General features: G+C 37.8%; 1 pseudogene across 1 annotated transcript in view; it reads right to left on the bottom strand.

Annotated features, from left to right (window-relative positions):
• Positions 1 to 5,420: 5,420 nt before the first annotated feature.
• Smp_199200 overlaps positions 5,421 to 26,133 on the bottom strand; it is a 61,797-nt pseudogene continuing 41,084 nt past the window's right edge. Inside the window, exons 14-18 of the mRNA in view lie at positions 23,634 to 23,701; positions 21,483 to 21,691; positions 19,868 to 20,071; positions 12,357 to 12,847; positions 5,421 to 5,435 (exon numbers count right to left, since the gene is read on the bottom strand). Of these exons, the coding sequence occupies positions 5,421 to 5,435; positions 12,357 to 12,847; positions 19,868 to 20,071; positions 21,483 to 21,691; positions 23,634 to 23,701 (987 nt within the window). The remainder of the gene's footprint in view (positions 5,436 to 12,356; positions 12,848 to 19,867; positions 20,072 to 21,482; positions 21,692 to 23,633; positions 23,702 to 26,133) is intronic.

Genomic DNA, 26,133 nt, shown 5'->3' with positions numbered 1-26,133 from the left:
CCAGGAGGAAGCAACCAAACACAAACCCAAAAACCATAGAGAGCGCGTTTATCTTTTTGCTTCAACATATTGACTGGCAATGTACATTGTACAGTGACCATAGGTATAGCATCAAAATCACCCACCTTAGCTACAAATCTTCTCCATCATGTCAAAGTGATTAGTGTGGAAACGAAGGAACAGTCAAGTCTGAGATAATTGATTGATATTTTGCAAATGAAGTATTCACTGTATAATTCTCTGATTTTACCAAGACCTTCTATAATGTTGTATTGAAGTACATTTGGTTGTCCCCACTGGTGTTCTCGTTCACTACAATAGCACAATAATCATTATACTGTTCTATCTATGTCTGTTTATTTCATACTTACGTTTTTATTACATGTCGAAACGTGTTATTATCTGAAAAAGTCGAGCTATTTCGGTTCGATAATAAAATATCTTAATATTGGAAATAAGTACAGAGAATTGATTAATCTACGGTAGTGTAAGAAACGTACAATTGATCGGTCTCTTATTGACATATGTGCACACTGTGTGTATTGCCTCGACATAGCCTCAATTCCCAAGCATTATAAGTAAAGATGCATAGTGGCTAGCAGAGGAACTGAGAAACTGCAACGCTAAACATCAATGGGAAGATTCAAGTAAATCATATGACTTGAATTATAAATCTTCACAAAACAAGATTTGGTATAGATAATACGTCTTGAGAAAAAGGAATGGATTCTTAAGATCAAATGTATGATTTAGCTTTAAAACTTAAGATCGAATGAACTGAAGACAGCTAGTAAGTGTATTTGTGGTATTGTAACTGATTTCTTGACGTTGCTATATGAGATCTCTGCTTGTGATTATGGCACAGAAGTTAACCAAGTAGTTTTCATCTACTAATATGGTGCAAATCAACAGTCTGTGACTATTACTACTACTACTACTACTACCACTATTACTACCACCACCACCACCACTACTACTACTACCATTACTACCACCACCACCACCACTACTACTACTACCACCGCCACTACTACTACTACTATCACCACCACCACTACTACTACTACCACCACTACTACTACTATTACTAATACTACTACTACTGAATTCTTCACAAATCCCTGTTTTCTTTGTATTCAATGTTCAGCGAATGTTCAATGAATCAATGGTAACGTTTATCAAAATTTATTGCAATTGTTATTTTTCTGTTTTCTCTCTTTAGTCGTCCTGATACAGTATTTCAACATTTTTGGATTCGTGTTAGTATTTATGAAAAAGTATTAGATAAGATTGTCAAATATTTAGCTGATAATTCATTGTAAGTTAATTTATTACTTATCATATATTTTGTTTTTAAATTAAAAAGGATGTTTCATATAAGTCATATAAATTGATTGAAATGTCGCGAGGCGGGATCGTGGATGCGCACTGCTGAGGAGTCCTACAATAGAACGAAACCACCATCCAGAGCTTCCAGTTCTTCTGTATTGGTCTAGATTCAATTGAATCATAATCTCAACTATATAAAATTACTATAATATGAACAAAAACCCCCTTCTGATATTAATGGGAAATTACTTACTTACTTACTTACTTTCTTACTTACTTACTCACTTACTTACCTACTTACTTACTTTCTTACTTACTTACTTACTTTCTTTCTTTCTTACTTACTTTCTTACTTACGCCTGTTACTCCCAATGGAGCATAGACCGCCGACCAGCATTCTCCAACCCACTCCGTTCTAGGCCTTCTTTTCTAGTTCTATCCAGTTTTTATTCATTCTTCTCATGTCTGTCTCTATTTCTCGGCGTAATGTGTTCTTTGGTCTTCCTCTTCTCCTTTGACCTTCAGCATTCCATGTGAGGGATTGTCTTGTGATGCAATTGGGTGATTTCCTCAAGGTGTGCCCAATCCACTTCCAGCGCTTCTTCCTGATTTCTTCCTCCGCTGGAATCTGGTTTGTTGTCTCCCACAGTAACTTGTTGCTGATAGTGTATGGCCATCGGATCCGAAGTATTTTGCGTAGACAGCTGTTTATAAACACTTGTATTTTCTGGATAATGGCTTTCGTAGTTCACCACGTCTCCGCCCCATACAGTAGAACTATCTTGACATTTGTACTGAAAATTCTGATCTTTGTGTCGGTTGAGAGACAATTGTTTTGGGTTCCAGATGTTCTTCAATTGTAAATATGCTGCTCTTGCTTTACCGATCCTCGCCCTCACATCTGCATCTGCTCCACCGTGTTCATCAATAATATTGCCCAGATATGTAAAGGTTTCCACATTCTCCAAAGCTTTTCCGTCAGGTTAATGGGAAATTGTTGATGTATAATTTATGGACGACCTTTGATCAACGTTTAGGTGACCATGAGAATGTTCATCTACTTACTAGAGCTAAATGAAGATTATAAAGCAATGTGAAGTATAAGGATTATGATTTAAAGTTGATGGTTAGGGTTAAGAATTGGATTTAGGATTTTCTTCAGGAAATGACATTAACTATAACGCCAAAACGCTATTTGGACAAATGGATGAACGAATCTTGTGCCAAAATCCATCACCTGTTATCCTATATCTGATTGGTTCGTCTATAAACTGTAGTCTCGCTAAAAATCCCTGATAGTGCGAACTTACAATCACGTTGTGCATTGAACACAAGATCTAACGAACTTGCTGTTAACACTTACTCTTGAGATTATTGATTCCATATCTATTACTATCAAGTCAATATGTAAATCAATTTACATTTTAAATCAGACAGGTTAGATGGCCGGTTCTATATCAAAAGGTCTATTCAGTAATCCAAGATGTTTAATGGAAGTTAACTTTATTTAAGATGAAAATTATCCTTTGAATAATGTACTTGACATTGTACTTATAATCTTGAATGATTCTAATACCGTACTGAACGTAAGACGTATAAATTGAAGAATATCACCCCCCCCTCCTGGAGAAATAAAAATGCAATTATATTGCCACATTCAAAAAATATTTTACTTCCGTTCTTCTATTTGAATTCGGGAATGTATTTCGTCATTAAGGATAATGACTAGTAGAGAAAATCAATATGTACATTACGTTGTATGTTGATGATTCGTTGGTTGAATACTTCCCAGTGTGTTATTAACTAAACTATTGAATTTGCTTACTCACTTACTGACTTACTTACGCCAGTTACTCCTCGTGGAGGAGCATAGGCTATCTTATCAGCATAAACTATTAAAACCCTTAACTTATCTAATGGTTATGTTATATGTTATTTTCATAAGTGCTTTCTTTAGGTATATATAATACTGTAGTGAACGAAGTCTTGGTGATGAAAGCCGGTTTATTGCTTAATCTGTGCCAGATAACAAAGTGCCTTGGGAGAATATGAAAATCATACATTAAACAGATTATTTGCACATTCTCATTCAGTTATCCTTTGCATACTATATGAATGCCCCCAAATGCCCTGGTACGGCCGAGAGTGGGGAGAGGCCGCTCGAAATGCTCTCACATGGCCACGCGTATATAGTCTCTTCCATGGAGGTTCTACTCACTGCCTTCTCACAGTGGCATTGTTGTTGTCGACGAAATTGAGAGGACGAAAAGCGAATATCCGACGCTTCAACCAGCTTGATGGACACAGAATGTTCACCTAGGGGAGTTGGAAAACCCTGATATACGTCACACTGAAATGAGGAATGAATTCTTTTGAATTTCAGTAGTTTAGAGTTAACACGTTTTGTGAATGAAGTTGTATGTGCAATTCTGAAGAATTTCATGCTGCGATGAAACAGTCGTTCAGCACTCAGTGGTTAATAATAGTTATCCAGATGACGTGTTTAATGTAATCCAGAGAAAACGATGGCTAAGATTTAAGATCATAAAGGTCTACATTGTTTGAAATCAAAGCAAGCAGTTCCTGATAATGCTGTAACTCATTCATCGATTCAAAGAGAAGTTAAGTCTTATTTTCATCATACAATATTATCAGCTAATGAGTTGATACAAATCCAAGAAGGGTTCTTGTTTAAGACGTTGTTTGTAATATAGTCTCACTTAAATTCCTTGTAAATATCTGGGTGATCTGTGAAATCAGTCAAACTGGTAGTAAAGTACTTTTCTCCACATGTCATGCGTGTCAAGTCCTTTTTAGTGCTGATCGAATGCTATCGATCAAGTTACAATGCGGCCACTAGTCTACGTGGCTCGACACTGCGTGCCTTATGTTGAGATAAGGTGGTGGTTGGAGGTGGTCAACAGGAAACCTTGGACCCGGGTTTCGTGCTACTTGGCACTCGTCAGTAAGGTGTACCTGTAATCTTGAGCTGATTAGTTTCCTTGTGGTTACTTATATTCGATCTCGGTCGTGACGCAAAACCATCTGAGAAAAGTAGTCTTTATGTTAATGTTGCATGCAATGTTGAATAAAGTCAACCGATTGACTATCATATAATGAAAAGTTTCTTTACACTCATTTGTCTGTTACCGTTGTTGTTGCAATCACTTACTCGTCTTTTATTATAGATTGTTTACTTGCTTTCTCTTTCACATATACACACACACACTTCAAATGATCACATTACTGTCTTATTGTATTTACATAGATTCAGGAGTTTGTAAGTTATTCACCACTAAATAGTAGTGGTTTGTGAACAGATCGTCTGATTAATCGTTTACATTGTAGATTGATACATTCATTTTGAATTGCTATCCAGTGCTCCATGACTGTTAGTATCTGGTCAGTTGAACTTATCAAGCTTACATCAATCAAGAACTCTACATCATCCAACGCGGTTCAGTTCATCTGTGAATTGTTTCATAAACTGACATAAAATCTTCGCCTAGCCACCCGTTGCTTGTTATCGATGTCGTTAATTACTATAAAGCAATCAATGATTGTAAATATCTCACCCAAACACATAGTCTCCTGAACTCAAATAGCTCAGATTCACTGTGTTTGGCTTTGTTATAAAGTCGTACAGACAGAATCAATTAAATTTGATCAGCCTTAAAGGACTAGACGACCATGACATTGATCACTATCCAGTAATCAATTAGTTGTTAAAATCTTAGTCCTACAGGAAATCAATCACTACTTGAGGTACTCAATGATAACGTCTCAGACTGTGAAGCTGAATGATGCGGGTTCGAGTCTCACTAGGTGCATCAATTCCCTCGAGATTACACATACATCTTGTTGAGCATGAGTGTCAACCTACATGAAGTTAGTCAGTTAAAGTTTACCGTAGAATACGTCCAACCATGGAGAGAATTTTACTCAAAATCTCTCTACCGACTTTAACTACTGATTAAATTAAATAAAAAGTAATATCCATAGTACCATATTATTCTATTTGATGTTTATTGATTTTAGACAATATTACGAACCATGGTCTGTTATTGCGGATCCATGTTATGGGCTATTGATTAGTGATCTATTACGTAAGTTATTTTACATTATTCAATATTTTAATCCCAAATATGATCTTCTTTGTTGTGCTTTAATATATGGAATATGCAATCACTCTATATGCTTCTTAATGGGTAATGGTCAATTTAGATTACTATGTATAGGTGAATAAGATCTAGATGACACAATGAAATGATCATCAGTTCATGGGTTGAACCGAAGAAGGAAAAAGTGACAGGAAGTTATTGATTACTAATTGCCATGATCTATTTGGCGAGGGATTTGGAACAGGGATCAGATTATAATTTTGACGCTTGGATGAATAGGGAAAGAAATTTCTAGATTTTAGGAATGGATGAATATATAAATTCAAATCCAAATTCATTCCATTGCATAAGTCAGTGGAAACTAGAGTTAGTAACCAAGTGAGTAACAGGATAACGTTGGAAGTGAACAGTACTAAGTTCGATTCTCGAAGTGAATATCAACTACAGGATGTAGGTACATCCAGCTAAAAAGTCACAAATAGGATGAAACGCGAGTCCTAGATTTCAATACTAACCACCATCCATCTCTACTTAAAATACTTATGAATTACTGGCAATATAGAGACAATCCACAATGGATGCACATATGCCAATAACACACGGATCAGTTTCAGTCCTAAATGTCGATGGGAAGATTTAACCAGCCAATAAAAAAATGAATGAAACTTCATCCGGTTGCACATGCTAGTTACTATCTGGCCTGAGTAGCTAAGTGGATAACGCGATGGCGTTTGAAGCGAACGGTTACTTGAAATGAACTCTGCGAAGAGAACGTTGATATTGTGAACTAAAACCTAAAACGTTTAGTACTTTAAACATTAGTTCTCATTGAGCTTGTACCTAGCGAAACTTGTTCAAACAGAAGCTGTGAATTCAAAGTTTCATTCTTCAGAGTACTGATTACGAAAACACAATGTACTTAAGCCATAAAAATCGCATGGTTTTAATTCCTACCGAAAGGTTTGCTAGATTACAATGTTTACTAAATGTGTGTCGATTTATCAATCATATCTCTTGTTAACTGCGACTTGCCATCTAAATTAAGGATCAAACATAAGTATTACGTAGTTTATCTTGAGGCTGAAAATAGTTTTTGAAAACCAGTGATACTATTGGTCTTCCGAGTAGGGGTTCGAACGCCCAACACAGTGGCTGACAGATTCTAAGTTAAAATGTATGAGGAATCTGAAGGTTTAAAAACCACTCCACTTCTGTACCTCAATCAGAAAGAAAACAGTGTCATATCTAGACTGTTTTAACTATTGTATCGAGGCATTCAATATATCTTCCAAGCTCCGCTTAAGGGCTTGAGGCTATATATATATATATTATTATTATTATTTAAACACATATATATTGGTACAAAAGGGCACCAGGTACATATGCGCCACACAAAATAATGAAAGTAGGTAGATAAAGGATGAAAAGACAAGGCGGGCTGAAATGTACAACCAGAAGATTCTTTCAGTTAGGAAAGTTAGAACTATTCTTTATGTAGAAAGTAAAAGAAGGTTACAGCAGGATCGCCACTGGCTTCTATTCTGAGCCATATCCGATAACGTCTCTAGCCACTGTGTTGCACTATCTCTCGGACCCCAACCAGGGAGTCGTGAAGGACCAACAAAAGCTAGCCCTTTGCAGCTCTCCTTCATGCCACGACACCATGTCATACACTGACCTCCTCTCCGCTTTTTCCAACCAGTCCCAGGGTCGGCAAATAATGCACGACGCGGAAGTCTCTGGGACGACATTCGTAAAACATGTCCGAGCCACCGAAGTCGGTGTTCCAAGATGGTGACACCAATTGAATTATCGTCTCTGCGCCCGAACACACGATGCCGAACCTCTGCATTACTAACATGGTGTTGCCACTGGATGTCAGCAATCCTTTGGAGACAATGATGATCGAACACAGAGAGTCGTCTAACATCCTCAACTCGGAGAGGCCACGTTTCACAAGCATAGAGCAAAACTGCTCTCATCGACGCTTTGTAGATCCGACCTTTTACAGCCAGACTAACATCACGAAGGCGCCAAAGATGGCCCAGATTGGCATAAGCCGCTCTGGCTTTCATTATACGTGCATCAATCTCATCACTCACGCCACCACCAGCACTTATATAGCTACCTAGATACACGAACTTCTCAACTACTTCGATCTCCTCACCATCCAGGGTGAGTACAGGATGAGAATCCTGCCAGTCTTGTAGGAGTACTTTGCACTTGGAGGGTGCAAAGCACATGCCGTACCTGCGGACACTGATTGCCAACTGATTAAGTGCTGATTGCATGCCTTGGGCATTATCGCACAGTAAGACAATATCATCCGCATACTCAAGGTCGAGAAGTCGTTCTCCAGACAACATATCCACACCGCCATTACTTACATCCATCAGAGCTGTTTCCAGGATGTCGTCGATGGCAAAGTTGAAGAGGAATGGGGAGATCGGGCAACCCTGCCTAACCCCACTGCTCGAATGGAACAAGGGAGAAAGGTGGTTGTATGCCCTCACTCTGCCTGAGGTGTTCGTATACAGGGCCTTTAAGATGTTAATGAACTTCTCAGGCACACCCTTCTTCAATAGACAATCCCAGAGAACAGTCCTGTCCAACGAATCGAAGGCCGCCCTGATATCAAGAAACACTACGATTGTTGGCCTGCGATAAGTATGACGGTGTTCTAACATTTGGCGGAGGGTGAAGATGTGATCAATGCATCCTCGACCAGAACGAAAACCAGCCTGCTCCTCGCGAGTCAATCGTTCTCGGGTTTTAAACAACCTACGAAGAATGATAGAAGCCAATAGTTTGGACGCGATCGAAAGTAGACTTATCCCCCGGTAGTTATTGCAGGAACAACGTGAACCCTTTTTAAAGATAGGGACGACTATTGACTCATTCCAAGATGTTGGAACACTTTCTTGCTCCCAAACCTTTCCAAACAACGCAGTCAGTTCCTTAGCCAGAAAGTCACCACCATCTTTAAAAAGAGCCGGAGGTAAGTCATCTGGGCCAGGTGATTTATAACGTTTATATATATATATGGAATATACGTAATTATAAATTAGAGCGGTACATCAAATTATGTAACTTGTATCTAAAGAAACACTCCACCCATTCTCGTTTGTTCCGAGATGGTGGTTAGATGTAGTCTAAAGGAAACCCTGGACCTAGGTTTCGTGCTATTTGGCACTCGACAGCAAGGTGTAGCTGTAGTTTTAAGGGAACTGATGCTCCCTGACGGATTCGATCCCGTATCACCCAGGTTAACAGTCAGAGACGTATGGTATGGTTCTGGCCACCCATTGCTAATTCATTACACACCAGGACAAAAAAACCTTTCAGTGCTTTACAGTTTTCAACAGTTCTCTAACTGTGATAAAGATCGTGAAAATCAGTCATTCTTCACAGTCCCCTAAAATAGAAAAAAAGAAAACAGAATAATTTGTGATACTCAACATCAAAATACGGTTTAATAGTTGAATTCATGGGTCGACTAAAGCTAGACCCCTATGTAAAACCTGTAAGCACTGGACGGTCGTTTCGTCCTAGTGCGAGATTCTTCAGTAGTGCGCATCCACAATCCTGCTCGCGGGATTTGAACTAAGGACCTTCGATCTCGTACGCGAACGCTTAATCTCTAGATTATTGAGCAGGCATCCATCGGTTTTAATGTCTAACTTCAATCAATCCATGAAATGGTTCCATCAACTTATGTATTCAACTATTATGTTACTAAAATCTTCATGAAACCTCCTTTTCTGAAAATTATGGTTTATTTTTCTCTGTGAAGATTTCCCAACATAAATGTGATACAATAGTAGTAAATAAACATGTTTTCTAATTGTTTCAACCACTGATTACACTATTCACTTGTGTATACATGTATATATGGTTAAATATATGAGAAAAGTGTCACCTCATTAAGGAATAAACATCATGTTAGAAGTATAAACAAACATTAAAATAGGATTCTTTTCTGAAGAAATCAGCTGATATAGTGGTTAAATGTTCACATAACTTTCTTATCATCTGGATAACTGTATCTGGCATAAGTAGTTAAAGGTCTTTAACCAGGTTCATAGGTTTGTATAGTTTAAATCGAATTTTTACTAGGTATTCGTTATCAACTGTGATAACTCCTCCTGTAGATCTTCTAGAGTTACCTCTAGTTCCAAGCCCAGGTAAAAGAGGAGGGTTGGGTATGGGTTCGACAACCCCATTCCGTAGAAAAACAACCAGATCAGGTAACCGACTGTTATCAATTGAGTTATTTTTTTGGCAAGCTATTCAAAACTAAACAGATGTTTTTTTCTTCTGGTATACAACTCTTCAGTAGTGTGTGCACCCTGTATAGTTAACTAGGGATCTAACAGAAAAATTGACCGGAGATTGAGATAGTCGTTGAAATTATAATTTATAGGAGAACCAATCAGATTAACGATAACAGGTCTTTGATTTTGGCATAAAATTTATACATACATTTAGCTAAATATCATTTTGGCATTTTAGCTGATGTCAGTTGGTGATCATAACCATAACTTTAATTCTTAACCCAAATGATCAAATGTAAATCATAATTCTAATCCCTCACACTGGTTCATAACCCTAATTTGACCCTAGTTATTAGGCGGACACTTTCAAGATCAATTTAGCGCCGCTCAAAGGTCATCTATAAATTGTAATCTCACTGAATGGATAATTGATTGCCTGAACTTCATCCATCACAACTTCGCTCTAAAACGTTCGGGAACTTGTTGTAAAGCCATTCAACAATAGACATATTATTATAGTTTTGTTGTAACATTCATAAAGATGAATTTGTAAATAGTAGTTGTCATAAAACAACATACTAGTGCTTTATGTATGCAAAATATGTCCTAACAAATATCAGTCTGTAATGAATATAAACTAGAGAAGACCTATTGAAAAGTAAGATGTTCTAGACAGTCCTATTGTCTTGTATTTTCCGAAACGTATTATCTAATGTCATATTTAGAGATGTTACCATTGGTATAAGTTTGGACTAGATTAAAATTAAGTTCATGACTACCTTCTGATTACCTTCAATCAATTAATATTTAACTAAAAAGTCTTTGACAGTGTATGACCTCCAAGTGCCTTGATACGGCCGAGAGTGGGGAGAGTACGCTCTCCATCTCCAAATGCTCTCACATGGCCACGCGTATATAGCCACTCCCAGGGAAGTCCTACTCATTGCCTTCTTGTGGCTGGGGTATTGTTTAAGAAATTTGGAGGACGAAAAGCGAATGTCCGGCGCTTTAACCGCGTTATTGGACACGGCGCATCCACAAACCTGCACTCAGGAACCGAACCAAGTTAGACATTAAAATCGTTGAATGCTGGCTCAGTGGAATAGAGGTTTACGTTTGCACGCCAGACCGAAGGTCCTGTATGCCCGTTCGTGCGTGTGCACTGCTTAGGACTCCCTTACCACGATGAAGCAATCGTTCAGTCCTTCCAGGTATTTATTAGTGGTCTAGCTTGGATCGACTCATGAATTTAACTGTGATGCTACTTCGATCTCCACAAATTCCCATTCTGATAACAACTATATGCTCACTAGTGACTAGTTTCAAGATGAATTTTCTTAAACTTCTCATGAGAAACCATGAACAGTAGAGTCCAATCTGAGTCAATTGAGAGACAGTTAACCACTTCAAACAATAGATGAAGAGTTGCGCAAAATCGTAGATACTAGCTCATTGGTTCACACTTTGATTTATTCTATTTTTAGAGTATTATTTACCTCTGAATACAATTTACTATTATTGAAAAATTACTTTTGTTTAAAAGAAGTCAATATATTGACCAAAAAAGAATGTTAAGTGCTGGCGAGCGAGACTGATAGGTCCTGGGTTCGAATCTCGCGAGGCGGGGTCGTGGATGCACACAGCTGAGGAGTCTCACAATAGGACGAAATGGCTGTTCAGGGCTTCCAGGCTTTCCATGGTGGTCTGTCTTCAATTGACTCATGATATCAACTATATAAAATCACTAAAATCTCCACGAAACCCCCTTCAGATAAATAAGAATGTATCTCGAGATTCCAAAGCAGGACGGCCGTCCACTGCTTCCATGTTTTCCATGGTGGTCTAGCTTCAATTGACTCATGATTTTACCAATAAAATTACTATCATATCCACAAAATCTCTTTCTGATTATAATCATTATATACTCACTAATGTACTGTCTCCATGAGGTATTTCCTGGAGTTCTAGTGAGAAGCAGTGACCAGTGGAGTTCAACCGGGTCTATTTTTAGATAGTAACCCACTGAAGAGAATGGTGGACGGTTACTCAACTTTGTGTATTGGTTGAAGTTAGACATCACCATTGTTGGATGCCGGCTCAAAGGTCTAGTGCTTAAGCGTTCGTGCGCAAAACTGATTGGTCCTGGGTTGGAATTTCGTGAGGCGGGATAGTGGATGCGGACTGCTGAGGAGTCCCATAACAGGATGAAACGGCTGTCCGGTGCTTCCAGGTTTTCCTTTTTTGCTCTACCTCAATTGGCTAATGAATTTAAGTATAAAATTACTAAAATCTCCACAAAACCCTCTTCTGATTATAACACGTTAATATGACAGACTTTAACTGCCATCATTAATAATCGGATGTCCAAATTGACTTTATAAGGTTCCAGTGTGTAACTCATTACTTGAAAGCTAAGTTCGGATATCATCAATCCAAATGAATGCTTATGTCCGAGGCTATTACATCTAATCTCTGACAAAGTAACAAATTGATTACTGACAGATTCTACTAAAGTTATACAGAACATTCATCGGATATTCTCTAACTGCCAAACATTTTTAGTCATTCCTAAATTTAGTTAGTTATTCATCTCTTCGTCTTCATGAGATGTATTTCTTCATTTTTTTAACAGGTGGTCCATGTACCATTGATTATTCACATACACGAACACCAGATCATTTATTTACAGATCCACCAGTTTCAGAATTAATACAACGTCGTGGTATTTACAGCGGTTTAATGTCTAGACAATTAGCTTATGTTCCACCAATAAGTCAACAATTATCAAATCAATCCACTGAACAACACGATCGAACTGATGAGTCGCATTTATTTAAACAAAATTCAGAAGATTTATTCAATGGAAACATTCGAAATATTAAACAAATGCCAACGATCACTTTGAATTCTTCAATGGATGAAAACGACGATAGCGATAATGATAATGTTAATAAAGAATCGAATCATGAAAGTGTGGATTGTCATCCACGTATGCCAAATGATACGACTACTACTACTACTAATAATAATAGATTAGTCAATAATCGTATTGGTAATGTGAGTAATACTTCTAGTCAATCAAATTGGATGTTGAAACGTGGCAGTTCTCCATCAATTAATTTAGTAAGTTTTATGTATGGTTTATGGTGTTCTTAGTAGCAAAATTATTGATTATAAACACTCTTTATGAAGAAAGTAAAAGAAGGTTACAGCAGGATCGCCACTGGCTTCTATTTTGAGCCATATCTGATAACGTCTCTAGCCACTGTGTTGTACCATCTCTCAGACCCCGGCCAGGGAGTCATGAAGGATCAACAGAAGCTAGCCCTTTGCAGCTTTCTTTCATACCACGACACCATGTCATACACTGACCACCTCTCCACTTTTTGCAACCAGTCCCAGAGTCGGCAAATAATGCACGACGTAAAATTCTCTGGGACGACATTCGTGGAACGTGTCCAAGCCACCGAAGTCGGTGTTCCAAGATGGTGACACCAATTGAATTATCGTCTCTGCGCCCGAACACACGATGCCGAACCTCTGCATTACTAACATGGTGTTGCCTCTGGATGTCAGCAATCCTTTGGAGACAATGATGATCGAACACAGAGAGTCGTCTAACATCCTCAACTCGGAGAGGCCAGGTTTCACAAGCATAGAGCAAAACTGCTCTCATCGACGCTTTGTAGATCCGACCTTTTACAGCCAGACTAACATCACGAAGGCGCCAAAGATGGCCCAGATTGACATAAGCCGCTCTGTCTTTCACTATACGTGCATCGATCTCATCACTTATGCCACCACCAGCACACCTAGATACACGAACTTCTCAACTACTTCAATCTGCTCACCATCCAGGGTGAGTACAGGATGAGAATCCTGCCAGTCCTGTAGGAGTTCTTTGGTATGAGGATGGTTAACAGGAAGTTCTAAGTGATACAGGTTTATTACTATTGGATACTTGTAAGCAAAACTCAACTGTAATCTTGAAAGAATGAATGATTTATGGAGAATTCCAACTATCTAAGATATTATGTCAAGTCACATCTTAATGTATAGAATTCGATTAGCAATAAAGTACCAGACAAACATGATGATGGTCATTACTATTCAGTGATTAAATCAGTTGTACACTAATGAGTTTTACTAGACAATTATGGAGTAGCTCATAACTAGCTATTTTTTGCTATTAGTTGTTGATACTCTACTTAGTGGGACTTTTGATTATTGACAACTTACTGAATAATTAATTTATTCGAAATTATCAAGTAATTTATTTAAACACATAAACACTGGTACAAGGAGGCACCAGATATATGTGCTCTGCACAAATCTCATTTGATTTGTGTGAGGGCTGTGATACTGCCCAGGTGCCCAAACTGAAGCAGGTGGATTTCTTAAGGAGCCACACCCCGAGGCTTTGACCTGAATGTCTGATCCACAAGGCAGTGAAGTATCGTGAGGAGATGCAGTCATATGATAACCGGTGACCAACGATTGATTCATACGTCATTTTTTCCTTCAGGACACTGGAGTCCATGTGCGCCATTGGTTTGGAATCAGGGTTTTCCGACTCCCCTAGCTGGACTCAATGTGTCCACTAATCCGGTTAAAGTGCCGGACATTCGCTTTTCATCCTCTCAATTTCGTAAACAACAATAATGCCACTATGAGAAGGCAATGGGTAGCACTTCCCTGTTAGAGGCTATATACGCGTGGTCGTGTGAGAGCGTTTCGAGAGAGAGGACGGGCCGTCCCCACTCTCGGCCGTACCAGGGCATTTGGAGGCACATTTAATCCACAAGGCGGTTGGGGCAACGTTGGGAGATGTAGTGTCATGATTGCCGAAACCCAACAATAGGATCATACGCCTTTTGTTTCCTTAGCATTCTAGAGCTCATGGTAGCCATTGGTTTGGAATCAGGGTTTTTCAACTCCCCTAGATGAAATCTCCATATACATCGATCTAGTTAAAGCTCCAGACATTCACTCTTTGTCCTCTCCATTTCATAAACAACACCCCCGCTACTGTGAGAAAGCATTTAGCAGAACTTTTCTGACAGTTGCTATGTATGCTTGACCATTTGAGAGCACTTGAAGAGGAACAGCAATCTCTCTTCACTCATCGACTATATCAGCACATTTGAGGACTAATAATCATACTTGACATACTTTAATGTATGTTTAACAGATTGAATTCACTTTTCAATGAATATAGAATAGATTCTTTCTTTTGGAAATCTGTTCACTCCTGATCACATTTTATGATTGTTTTTTTCTCGAAAATAGTACACATGGAAGAAAAATTGTTTTTTATTTTTCAAAAATTAATATATGACATTTGATTGTATAATGTACTAGTACTTTATTATTACTACCATTACTATTACTCTCACTACTATTAGTACCATTACTATTATTATCATTACTATTATTAGTGTTACCATTACTATTATTACCGCTATTATTATTAACATACTGTCAATGGTAATTCATTAGTACAAAATCAAAAACAAACGGTACATTGAATGAGTAGATCAACCATCATTAAATGTAGATAATGAGTAAGTTATGAAAAAAGAGGTAAAACAAGTACGAGCATGTTTCGATGTATGAAAAAAAAATACACAATTACTAGTGTGTTTTGATGTTTTTTAACGTAGTTTGTTAAAATAAATCGATTATTTGTAGAACTGAAACAGTTAATTTTTCTATTAATCATAGTCTCATGAATTCAATTATATTCACAAAACCCCCTTCTGACTGTCTCCAAGAGGTATTTCCTGGAGTTCTAGTGAGAAGCAGTAACCAGTGCAGTTCAACCAGGTCTGTTGTGACATAGTAACTCACTGAAGACAATGGTGGATTTGTTGCTTAATTTCGTGTATTGGTTGAAGGTAGACATTACCAGTGTCGAACGTAGGTCTAGTGGTCTAGAGATTAAGCGTTTGCGCGCGGCCGATAGGTCCCGGGTTCAAGTCTCGTGAGGCGAGATAGTGAGTGCGCACTGCTGTTCAGTGCTTACAAGTTTCCCATGTTGGTCTAGCTTCAAATGACTCATGAATTCAACTATTAAATTACTATAATATCCACAAAATCCCTTTCTGACTACAATCACATTCTGCTTTTTTATCGTTGATAAGTTTTTAAAAATAATTCATGAATAACCCCTGTTTATTTTTTTTGTTTGTATTATTATTTACTCCATTCACGAGTGGATTATTCGAACTCGCTATTGGTTTTCACCATAAATTGATTTTGTTTTTGGAATACCAATGAAAATTAGGAAGTACTGAACAACTGTTCCGTTCTAGCGTGGCAATCCCCTACTGTATATACCTTGAATCTCATGAATATCCACAAAACTATGATGTCGAAGAAATATCACCGCTAGCTTATTAGTGACGTATTTCAACATATGTTACAGAGATCTAAGACAGAAGGCGTAATGTTTGAAGTTTAGCCACTGCACCCACAATTTATAAAGCTTGTCGTACTGTAATGAGAATTGATTGAATTGTTAGATATTTAACATCGGCATTGATCAAGATTCGATGTATATATTCGAGCGTGATATTTTCAAGTACCACATATATGTGTGATGTATACAACGTTAGATGATTAAGATTATGAGACAAGTTTATGGCTCTATATCTAAAATTTGAGGTTAAAAGTGTTGGAAACACAAATAATACTGCACATCTAGATGCCGTTGGTCTGTAGAAATTATTTTATTCTGATACTGATGTTTCTTTCATAGGTCGATCCCAATTGGTGCCAGAGCATTGGTTATGATAGTTAGGTGCGCTCATCATAAGACTTAGAAATCCTGAGTTTAATATCTGGCTGAATTGTGTTTGCACACTACTGGGAATTTATACACTTATACAAAACAGTTGTTTATTTCTCAGAGCTATTCAATTGTAACTTAAATGAGATCAATCTGTAATGACTACCATCAACAGAATAGATGTGTAGTGAACGAAGACTTTGTGAAGAATAACCTATTTATTATTTAATGTAGAATCACACAATGGTTTAGTCAATTGTGAAAACCATGCATTAGGTGCATTATATGGACATCTTCCATCAGTTGTCCGTTATATCCTTCATGATTCTTCCAATTCTGTTTATATTCCAATTCCTTTCTGTTCTCTTCGGTTCAATCTTTTTTGGCAAGTATTCTACTTCTGATTGATGTTACATACTACTTATATCTTTCAGCATGAGTGGGATACACTACAGATGAAACTGTTATTTCCAGAACTTAGATTCTTGAGATACCGCTTACAACTTGAGCACTCGAATGCTTGAACCCTCCAAGTCTCAAGTCAGAAGACAGAAGACTAGTGGGAAGGAATCTTATCCCAAACAGTGTCCAATATAGTACAAAACATTCAAGTATTTATGGTTTTTAGTAAAAAGGAAGCCACTATTATAATCATCCAAGCCGTATGCAGTGACTCCTAGAGTTTGTCTAATAGAGAAAATACACGTCGACAATCTGGAATATTCTTCTAGAAAAAAGGATGTTTTCGGCTTTTTCTGAGTAAAAATATGCTAAACAAAACCAAAGAATTAAACTGGATACACTTCTTTTACTTGGTCCGAAAACGTGTCAAGTTTAGAAAGAGGTTCAGAGGTTCTAAACTCCCATATAGCTCTATAATAGTAGGCCTTTGGGGCCACGATCAGGTCACAAAAGCTCTTTCAGACTCGACCACATAGCTTCAATATAGTTTGTGTGTACTCTGGTTGTTGCGTCCACAAAATGCCGCTCGTGGATAACGACACGATGCATATAACCAAGTTTATGTAGGCATCTGTACGCTTTCCAATCACCCGTATATATTGTAGCAGCCGGCTGTGACCAGTGTTACTGGTGCTTCTACTATCCAGTTTGCAACGATTGTTATAATTTGCCTTAGTCTCAATCTGGATCGATCTAAACAAATCCTATTCTAGCAGACTTCTTCCTCCAAGACATATTGCATCAAAAGACAACATCATCACAATAGTCTGAATAAGGTCCATAAGTCATTTATTTATCACAGTCACAAATGAGGGAACTTCTTACTAGTTACATTTGTTGTAGCCGCTTAGTCATCACGTTTTCTCTAAAATCCGCTGTGAACCGATCGCACGTGACCATCAGGTACTGAAATTGGCGCTGTGACCTTGAAATCCCTCACACGTTTCTGATTGGCTCTTCCATAAGTTATGGTCTTGCCTAAATTTCTTGTATCTTTATTGATAGATTGTTCTCACAAACAGTAAATCACTTAACCAGGATTCTTGAATTGTGATTACACCACAATTGCGGTACATGTTTATACGTAGTAGGAATTGAAGACAGTCCACTTTGCCAATTTGTAATCTCCAGTTAGATGTTAGCAGTTCAGGAATTGACAACACAATACCTCTTATTGTAATTTTTTGTCACTTGTACAGTGAAAGGTTATAAGCGTTTCCATAAATGCATTTGAATAGGTTTTGTGATTAACAGACATAACGATGTGTTAAAACAAACAAGAGAGAAAGAGATAACTTGTTGAAGAATCTAGATGACAGGAAGAGGTAGACCGGATCTTCAAGCAAGACGCCTCTAAATTTGAACCGGTAGTGAGCCAGTAATTAGATAGACGATGTGTTCACACGACACTTAATTGATAACTTCTCGTTTTTGGTTACATGTACTTGGTGTGAATAATGCATCACAACTAAGTCGTAAACTTCATACATCTTTTTTACAAACTATCACGCTGAAAACTAGAGAGGATTTGATTTTTGTCTGTCATGATGGTCTCTTTAAAACTGAAAGGGTTATGTCTTGAGCTGTATTCTTTTTACCTTTGAGGCATCTAAAATGATGATGAAGCATGTATTGGATGCCCCTTGGTTTTCAAAGATTTCCTCATTGACACAGGTTTATAACAAGAATTACGTTATAGAAATCTTTTGAAAAAACGTCCATAAAGTAATATATTTACAATGCATTGTAAGTGAGGAAATTCAAACACTGAAGAATATTGGTTCAAAAGGACGGATTGAAAGGAAACTCAAGTTCTCGGGAAAGATAAAGACTTAATGGGTTCGCGCTACTATAATCTATTCTGTGTCATAATAATTAAAGTCCTTATCTATTGTTTAGATTAGATTAACCTCAAATGGAAACTTCTTACCTACGAACACGCATCAGTTCAACAACAATTAATTATTTCCTGTACTGACCCCAAGTCTTTATATGGCTACCTCCTCCTTTCTTCTATGTTCATCTTATCTCAGCTGATATTGTGAATAAAGTGGGCGTTGATTAGGTATTCATAACAGATTTCCCAGCCGCCACTATCTACGACGATTCATTCCTGATGGGAATTAATCATAAGGATGAAATCACTATATATACGGTCACCAGTTAATTTAGAATGTATTTATTTACGTACTAATATTGATTGACCAGTTAGTATTCATTGTACAAACTCTATGTCATACCGCACTATCCTAATCATTAGGCAAAATGATAATATGAAATATGAGACTAAATAAGTTATATTGCCCCAATATCATAATAAAAACTCATCGACTTATTCTTAGTGACCTTTCTTCAATAAACATAATTTTTCAAAGTTGAAATCATGAGTCAATTGAAGCTAGACCAACATGGAAAACTTGGAAGCACTGGAAGGCCGTTTCGTCCTAATGTGGGACTCCTCAGCAGTGCGCATCCACGATCCCGCACTCGCGAGATTCGAACCCAGGACCTACCAGTCTCGAGCCAGAGCCCCCAACCGATAGACCACTGAGCCGACCGGCATCCAACGGTGTTAGTATCTAACTTCAACCAATCCACGAATTATGAGCGACCATTCACCATTGTCTTCAGTGAGTTGTTATCTCACAACAGACGTGGTTGAACTCCACTGGTTACTGCTTCCCACTAGAACTCCAGGACATTTATCTTGAAGTCAGTTACTAGTGTGCATATGATTATAATCAGAAGGGGATTTGTGGAGATTTCAGTATTTTTCAAAGTTGAAATCTCCACAAATCCCTTTCTAAACATAATTTTATTAAATAATTTAAGCTACTTAAAAAAGTGTTAGTAATATAATTTGATGCTTATAAATTGTTCTGTTTATTTAGAGTGATATGCCAACTAATCGAACAATGAGAACTGGTTCATGTGCATTTCTACCACAAATGAATGAATTTAATTCAACTAAATTAAATCGTAATTTGAAATCAAATAAAGATATTGCATTAGCTGCAAAAGAACATGTGGAATCAATGCATCAAAGTTTACGAACACGTTTATTATATGGAAAGAATAATGTATTAATGCAACCGGTAAATTTTTGTACTGAGTGTTCTTTTTGTTTGTTTGTTAGGTTAGTTGATTATAGACTATTGTTCTATAACTTAAGTATCATCAACTCAACATCATTCAACGTTCAACATAGGGATTTGTGGAGATTTTTTTATTTACACAAATGAATTCACGAGTCGATCTAAGCTAAACCACCATTGAAGATCTGGAAACATTAGATGGCTGATTCGTCTTAGTATCAGATTCCTAAACAGTGAGAATCCACAGTCTCACACTCAGGACTCAAACCCAAGACCTTAAAATTCATGTACGAACGCCCAACCTCTACACCACTGAGTAGGCATTCAACGGTGTTAATGTCTAACTTCAGTCGATCGGTGATCATGCGTTACCCTTCATTCACTGTCTGGGGTGAATAACTGTTTCGCACTCGACATGGATTGGACTCCACTAGTCATAGCATCTTACTAAGACTCTAAGAGTTCCATCTGGAAGCTAGTCACATATTAAACTTAATGAGAATGAGGAGAATTCAATGAAAACGTTTTCTCACGGATTTTAAGATTTGTTAAGGTTAGTCTCTTTCAGTATGTCAGCATAGTGAGAGTTGTGTTTCAGTATAACCTTTATTCACAATTTTTTACGTATCTGTGTGAAAATGCGAAACCTTAAAAATACTTTTGTATGCGTAGAAACCATTCGTTAGTTGTATGAATTAAGAAGTCTAGTTGATTAACTAAACTAAAAGCGAAAAGTACTAGGATTCGACTCACGATGTAAACATCCGTATTAGACTGTTTTTATTTTATTTTATTTAAACACATAAAGGGGGGCACCAGATGTATATGCTTCACAGAAATCTCATTTGATTTGTGTGAGGGCTGTGATACTGACCGGGTGCCCAAACTGAAGCAGGTGGTTTTCTTAGAGGGCCACACCCAGAGCCTTTGACCTAAAGCTCTGATCCATAAGGCAGTGCAGCATCATGAGGAGATGCAGTCATATGGTAGCCGGCAACCAACGATTGGTTCATACGCCATTTGTTCCCTCAGGATACTGGAGTCCATGTGTACCATTGGTTTGGAATGAGGGTTTTCCAACTCCCCTAAATAGACTTTTCGTGTCCACCAACCTGGTTAAAGCGCCTGACATTCGCTTTTCATCCTCTCAATTTTGTAAACAACATCCGTGGTATGAGAAGGCAGTGAGTAGGACTTCCATGGAAGAGGCTGTATATGCGTGGCCATGTGAAAGCATTTGGAAAGGGAGAGCTAACTCTCCCCACTTTCGACCGTCCCAGGGCATTTGGGGGAGATAGATAAATCTGTAGATAAATCCAGTCTTAAATAGATTACATAACTATTAACAATCCAAATATGAACACCTATCTCAAAAAAGAAATGTCACTCTTTTTTTTCACTTTTGTTTTAGTCTAATTCATCTAATCCAATACCTGGTTATTTATCTCTAATCGATAATGAATGTGGTAAATTGATTATACTTAAATGGACACCAAATTCAGCTGTAACTACACCACAAAATATATCAACATTAACTAATAGTCATAATCAAGAATTTTGTTTCTCTACTGATTCATTACTGGATACAAGAATGGATTTAGATGATTTAAATGAAAAAGAGTAAGTTGAACTCGTTTTTATTCGGTCTTCTGTTTTACCAATTAATGTTACTTACTTACTTACGCCTGTTACCCCTCGTGGAGGATCATAGGCCGCATATCAGTATTCTCCATCCAACCCTGTCCTGGGAAATCCTTTCCAATTCTTTCCAGTTGTTATTCATTCCTTTCATATCTGCTTCTATTTCCCGGCGTAATGTGTTCTTTGGCCTTCCTCTTTTCCTCTCCGCTTCCGGATTCCAAGTTAGCGCTTGCCTCGTGATGTACTTTGTTGATTTCCTTAATGTATGTCCTATCCACTTCCAACTTCTTTTCTTAATTTTATCTTCAGATGGAAGCTGGTTTGTCCCCTCGCTAAAAAAATGCTAACCAGAAAAAATAATTCAAATCAATCAATGTATTTGTAATTTATATCATTTGACGGAAGCCACTATGATAGGTGTAATACCCCTTGATCAGCATCAACGAACCAATTGTAATCTTATGATAGGCACTTAGCCTATTGAATATTAAATATGTCATTTCTTTTCCTTTCATTGACTTCTACTCTGGAGTCACTAAGTGTGGTGGCTTGTAAATGTGTAGATTAAAGTATTGTCTAGTCTATACTCTGGTTTACAAATCTGGGTCATGAATGCAGGATCTGATATAACGTGACTTATCTCATCATCGTATTGATACATTATCGAAGTATACCAGAGAGAGAGAGAGAGAGAGAAGGAGAAATATTTTAAACCATCCAGTAGATCAGTTTTGTAACATTATTCAAAGCTAATTATAGTAGATAAGATACCAGATTTTACTGATCAAGTTTTCCAGAGCTTTTAGAAGACATAAATTGGTTGTTTAGATCATCCTATTGATGTTTAAGAATACACATGATCAATCACGTATTGGCATATGTGCTTCCTGTACGGATTACCTCGATATTCCCAGTAAGTCACAAGTATTATAAGCAGAGATGGTTGATGGATAACAGTGGAATACAGGACTCGCGTTCTGTCCTATTTGGGACTTGTCAGATGGATGTGCCCACATCTCAGAGTTGATGTTCACTCCGAAATTCTAACTCAATACTGTCCGCCTCAAGCACCATCATATTATTCACTTAGCTAACTGAATCCAGACAGCTGCTTGTTAGCTAGCTGCTGATCAGTCCCAGACAAGACGAAATGTACTTCCTGGATTTTACTGCTAGCCACTATCCATCTCTTTTAGAAGACAGTGTATTCTGCTAACTACTCCAACACCATGACCAGAATTTTCAATACAAATGTCAACACAGTTTCACTGTATGGGGCGGAAACCTGGAGAACAACGAAAGCCATCGTCCAGAAGATACAGGTGTTTATTAACAGTTGTCTACGCAAAATACTTCTGATCCGTTGGCCAGACACTATCAGCAACATTATACTATGGGAGAGAACAAGCCAGATTTCAGTGGAGGATGAAGTCAGGAAGAAGCGTTGGGAGTTGATAAGGACATACATTGAGGAAATCACCCAACTGCATCACAAGGAAAGCCCCCACTTGAAATCTTCAAGGCCAAATGAGAAGAGGAAGACCAAAGAACACATTACACCGAGAAATGGAGACAGACATAAGAAGAATGAACAAAAGTTGGGTAGAACTAGAAAGGAAGGCCGAGGACAGAGTGGGTTGAAGAATGCTGGTCTGCTGCCTTTGCTCCATTGGGAGTAACAGGCGTAAGTAAGTAAGTACGTTATTCGTAAAACGTAGCCAATCAACTGCAATCCTCAGATGGAACTGATAAACTTGCAACGTGATGATAACAATCAATGTAAATTCCTCCGGTATTCAAATTTAGCAAATCCTGTTATATGTAAAGCATCTTCAGTTAAATATTCAATATATTATCATTGAATATCCTCTCTTTATCTAATCTCTCATTGATTTTTTGATAAAAATTTTCTTGTTCCTAGAACTTACTGGGGTTATGCCGTTAAAATCAAAATGTCTGATGTTGTTTATGGACATTATCATGAATTTGGTAAGTGTGTTCAATATTTAATTGTCTTATCAGTATAAAGGTTGAGGAGATTATGAAGTTTTGATTGAGATCATGAATCGATAAATATTAGACCACCATTGAAAACCTAGAAGCATTGGGCATCTGTTTCGTCCTAGTATGGGACTCCTCAACAGTACGCATCCACGAACCCGTAAATATACTTTACTAATATGCGTATTTATTGTATATGTAAACTAGAGATGAAGTAACCAACGTAATTAATGTTAGCATCAATTGACTTATGATCTCAACTCTATAAAATTACTAAAATATCCACCAAACCCCTTCTGATAATGATCATGTGCTCACTAGTGACTGGCTTCATGAGGTGATTCCTGGAGTTCTAGTGAGAAGCAGTAACCAATGGAGTTCAACCACGTCTGTTGTGAGATAACAACTCACTGAAGACAATTAGTGAATGGTCGCTCATAATTCGTGGATTGGTTGAAGTTAGATACTAACACCGTTGGATGCCGGTCGGCTCAGTGGTCTATCGGTTGGGGGCTCTGGCTCGAGACTGGTAGGTCCTGGGTTCGAATCTCGCGAGTGCGGGATCGTGGATGCGCACTGCTGAGGAGTCCCACATTAGGACGAAACGGCCTTCCAGTGCTTCCAAGTTTTCCATGTTGGTCTAGCTTCAATTGACTCATGATCTCAACTCTATAAAATTCGTATGTCGATTGTTATGAAAGTATACTAGCAGCAAATCCCCGTATATAATTATCGTCTTAAATCGCTTTAGTTTATGACGGAATAAAAATAAGTCAAATGTGAGGATGAAGTTCAAATGAGTAGATTTTGTACACTCATTGATCCAAACAGACAATCAGAGAAACGAAGCGAAGAGTTGAGAGTGAAGTGAAACGAGATGACTTGCGGTGATGAAGGCGATTGAGCCAACTTAATTTGACCAAGCGTGACTCAATATGCATGTTCAAATAAAAGTAAGTTACAAAGACGTGATGAATAGGGTAAGCGATTAACAAACACACGATCATATAAAAATAATCGGGGTAATAAGCGAATAGGTGACAAGGTTACAATATGGCTTGAGAAGAATAAATAAATTGGTCTATGCAGAGGCTAGAATAGCCTATGTGAGCTTGACACAGATACCAGCTACTACGGGTTTTATCAGTATAAAAGATAGGTATATTAGTAAACTTCATATTTAACTGTTCAACATTTTGATGACCATTTAGTCAAGTTCATTAAGTGCCCACCTCTATCAATAGATTGTACCTAGCGGTCAAATCCAAAACGTCTGTTTGGTCATTTCTGAGGCTCATCATCTGAATGTATATTCATCATAAAATAAATTAAATTATTACAAAAATATCTAACAATTCAAACAGTAACAGTCAGTACAAACTGTTGAAAATGACGTTTTACCCGATTTAAGTGAATGAACATTGTTTTACCATTAGAAATCAATTAACTTCAGTCAGTCACAACGTAGAACTTCGTACGTACGTACGTACATCAGTTCGAGTTGCCATACCACATTAGCACAGAGATACAGTTGTCGATTCAAATTCCATAGTGGTAGAGGTAGTAGGAGTATAAGCAGTAATCGGAAAGATTAGGGCTTGAAGATGTTATTGAAGCAGTATAATCCAGTGAAATGAATTTGAAAAGAGAAAAAAAGAAAGGGACATGAAGAATTCAGAAGATTAGAATTTGGTAGAACACAAAGAGTGGAAGCACCTGAGTCATTGTAGACGATTTTGAGCCATGTCATTCAAGGTCTCTAACCATCGATTGCTATCATCTCGTGAATCCCAACCAGGTAGTCTACACCTACCAACATGGCTCAGTGCACTTGTCAGTGACTTCATGTATTTGTGCCACGTTTTGGTCTGGCCGCCCCTAGCTTTCTTCCAACTTACTCCTACACCATAAAACATTGAACGTCGGGGCAGTCGGTGGTTGGGCATACGTAAAACGTGTCTCAGCCATCTCAACTAATGAAGTTTCACTACTTCATCAATCGATTTGCCATCCTTACCTAGTATCCGTTTCCTAACAACTACATTGCTTACTAGGTGGTCCCAGGATATACGAGCAATGCTTCGAAGACACCTATGATCAAAAATTAGTAGCCTACGAATATCCTCTACTCTTATCATCCATGTTTCACTGTCATAAAGTAGTTTGTATGGTTTATTTCTTTTACAGACAATCAATATACGCTAACATTGATTCGAAATCAGGGTTTTCCAACTCCCGTAGATGAACTTTCCGTGTCCACCAACCCAGTTAAAGCGCCGGACATTCTCTTTTCGTCCTCTCAATTTTGTAAACTACACGCACGCCACAATAAAGGCAGTGAATAAGACTTCCCTGACAGTGGCTGTATACGCGTGGCCATGTAAGAGCATTTCGAGAGAGAGGGCGACCCCTCCCCACTC

The sequence above is a fragment of the Schistosoma mansoni genome, assembly GCF_000237925.1.
Source record: "Schistosoma mansoni, WGS project CABG00000000 data, supercontig 0230, strain Puerto Rico, whole genome shotgun sequence".
Classification (NCBI taxonomy): domain Eukaryota; kingdom Metazoa; phylum Platyhelminthes; class Trematoda; order Strigeidida; family Schistosomatidae; genus Schistosoma; species Schistosoma mansoni.
Note: the sequence above shows the minus strand (reverse complement) of the source record. Positions and strands in the feature narration are given on the sequence as shown.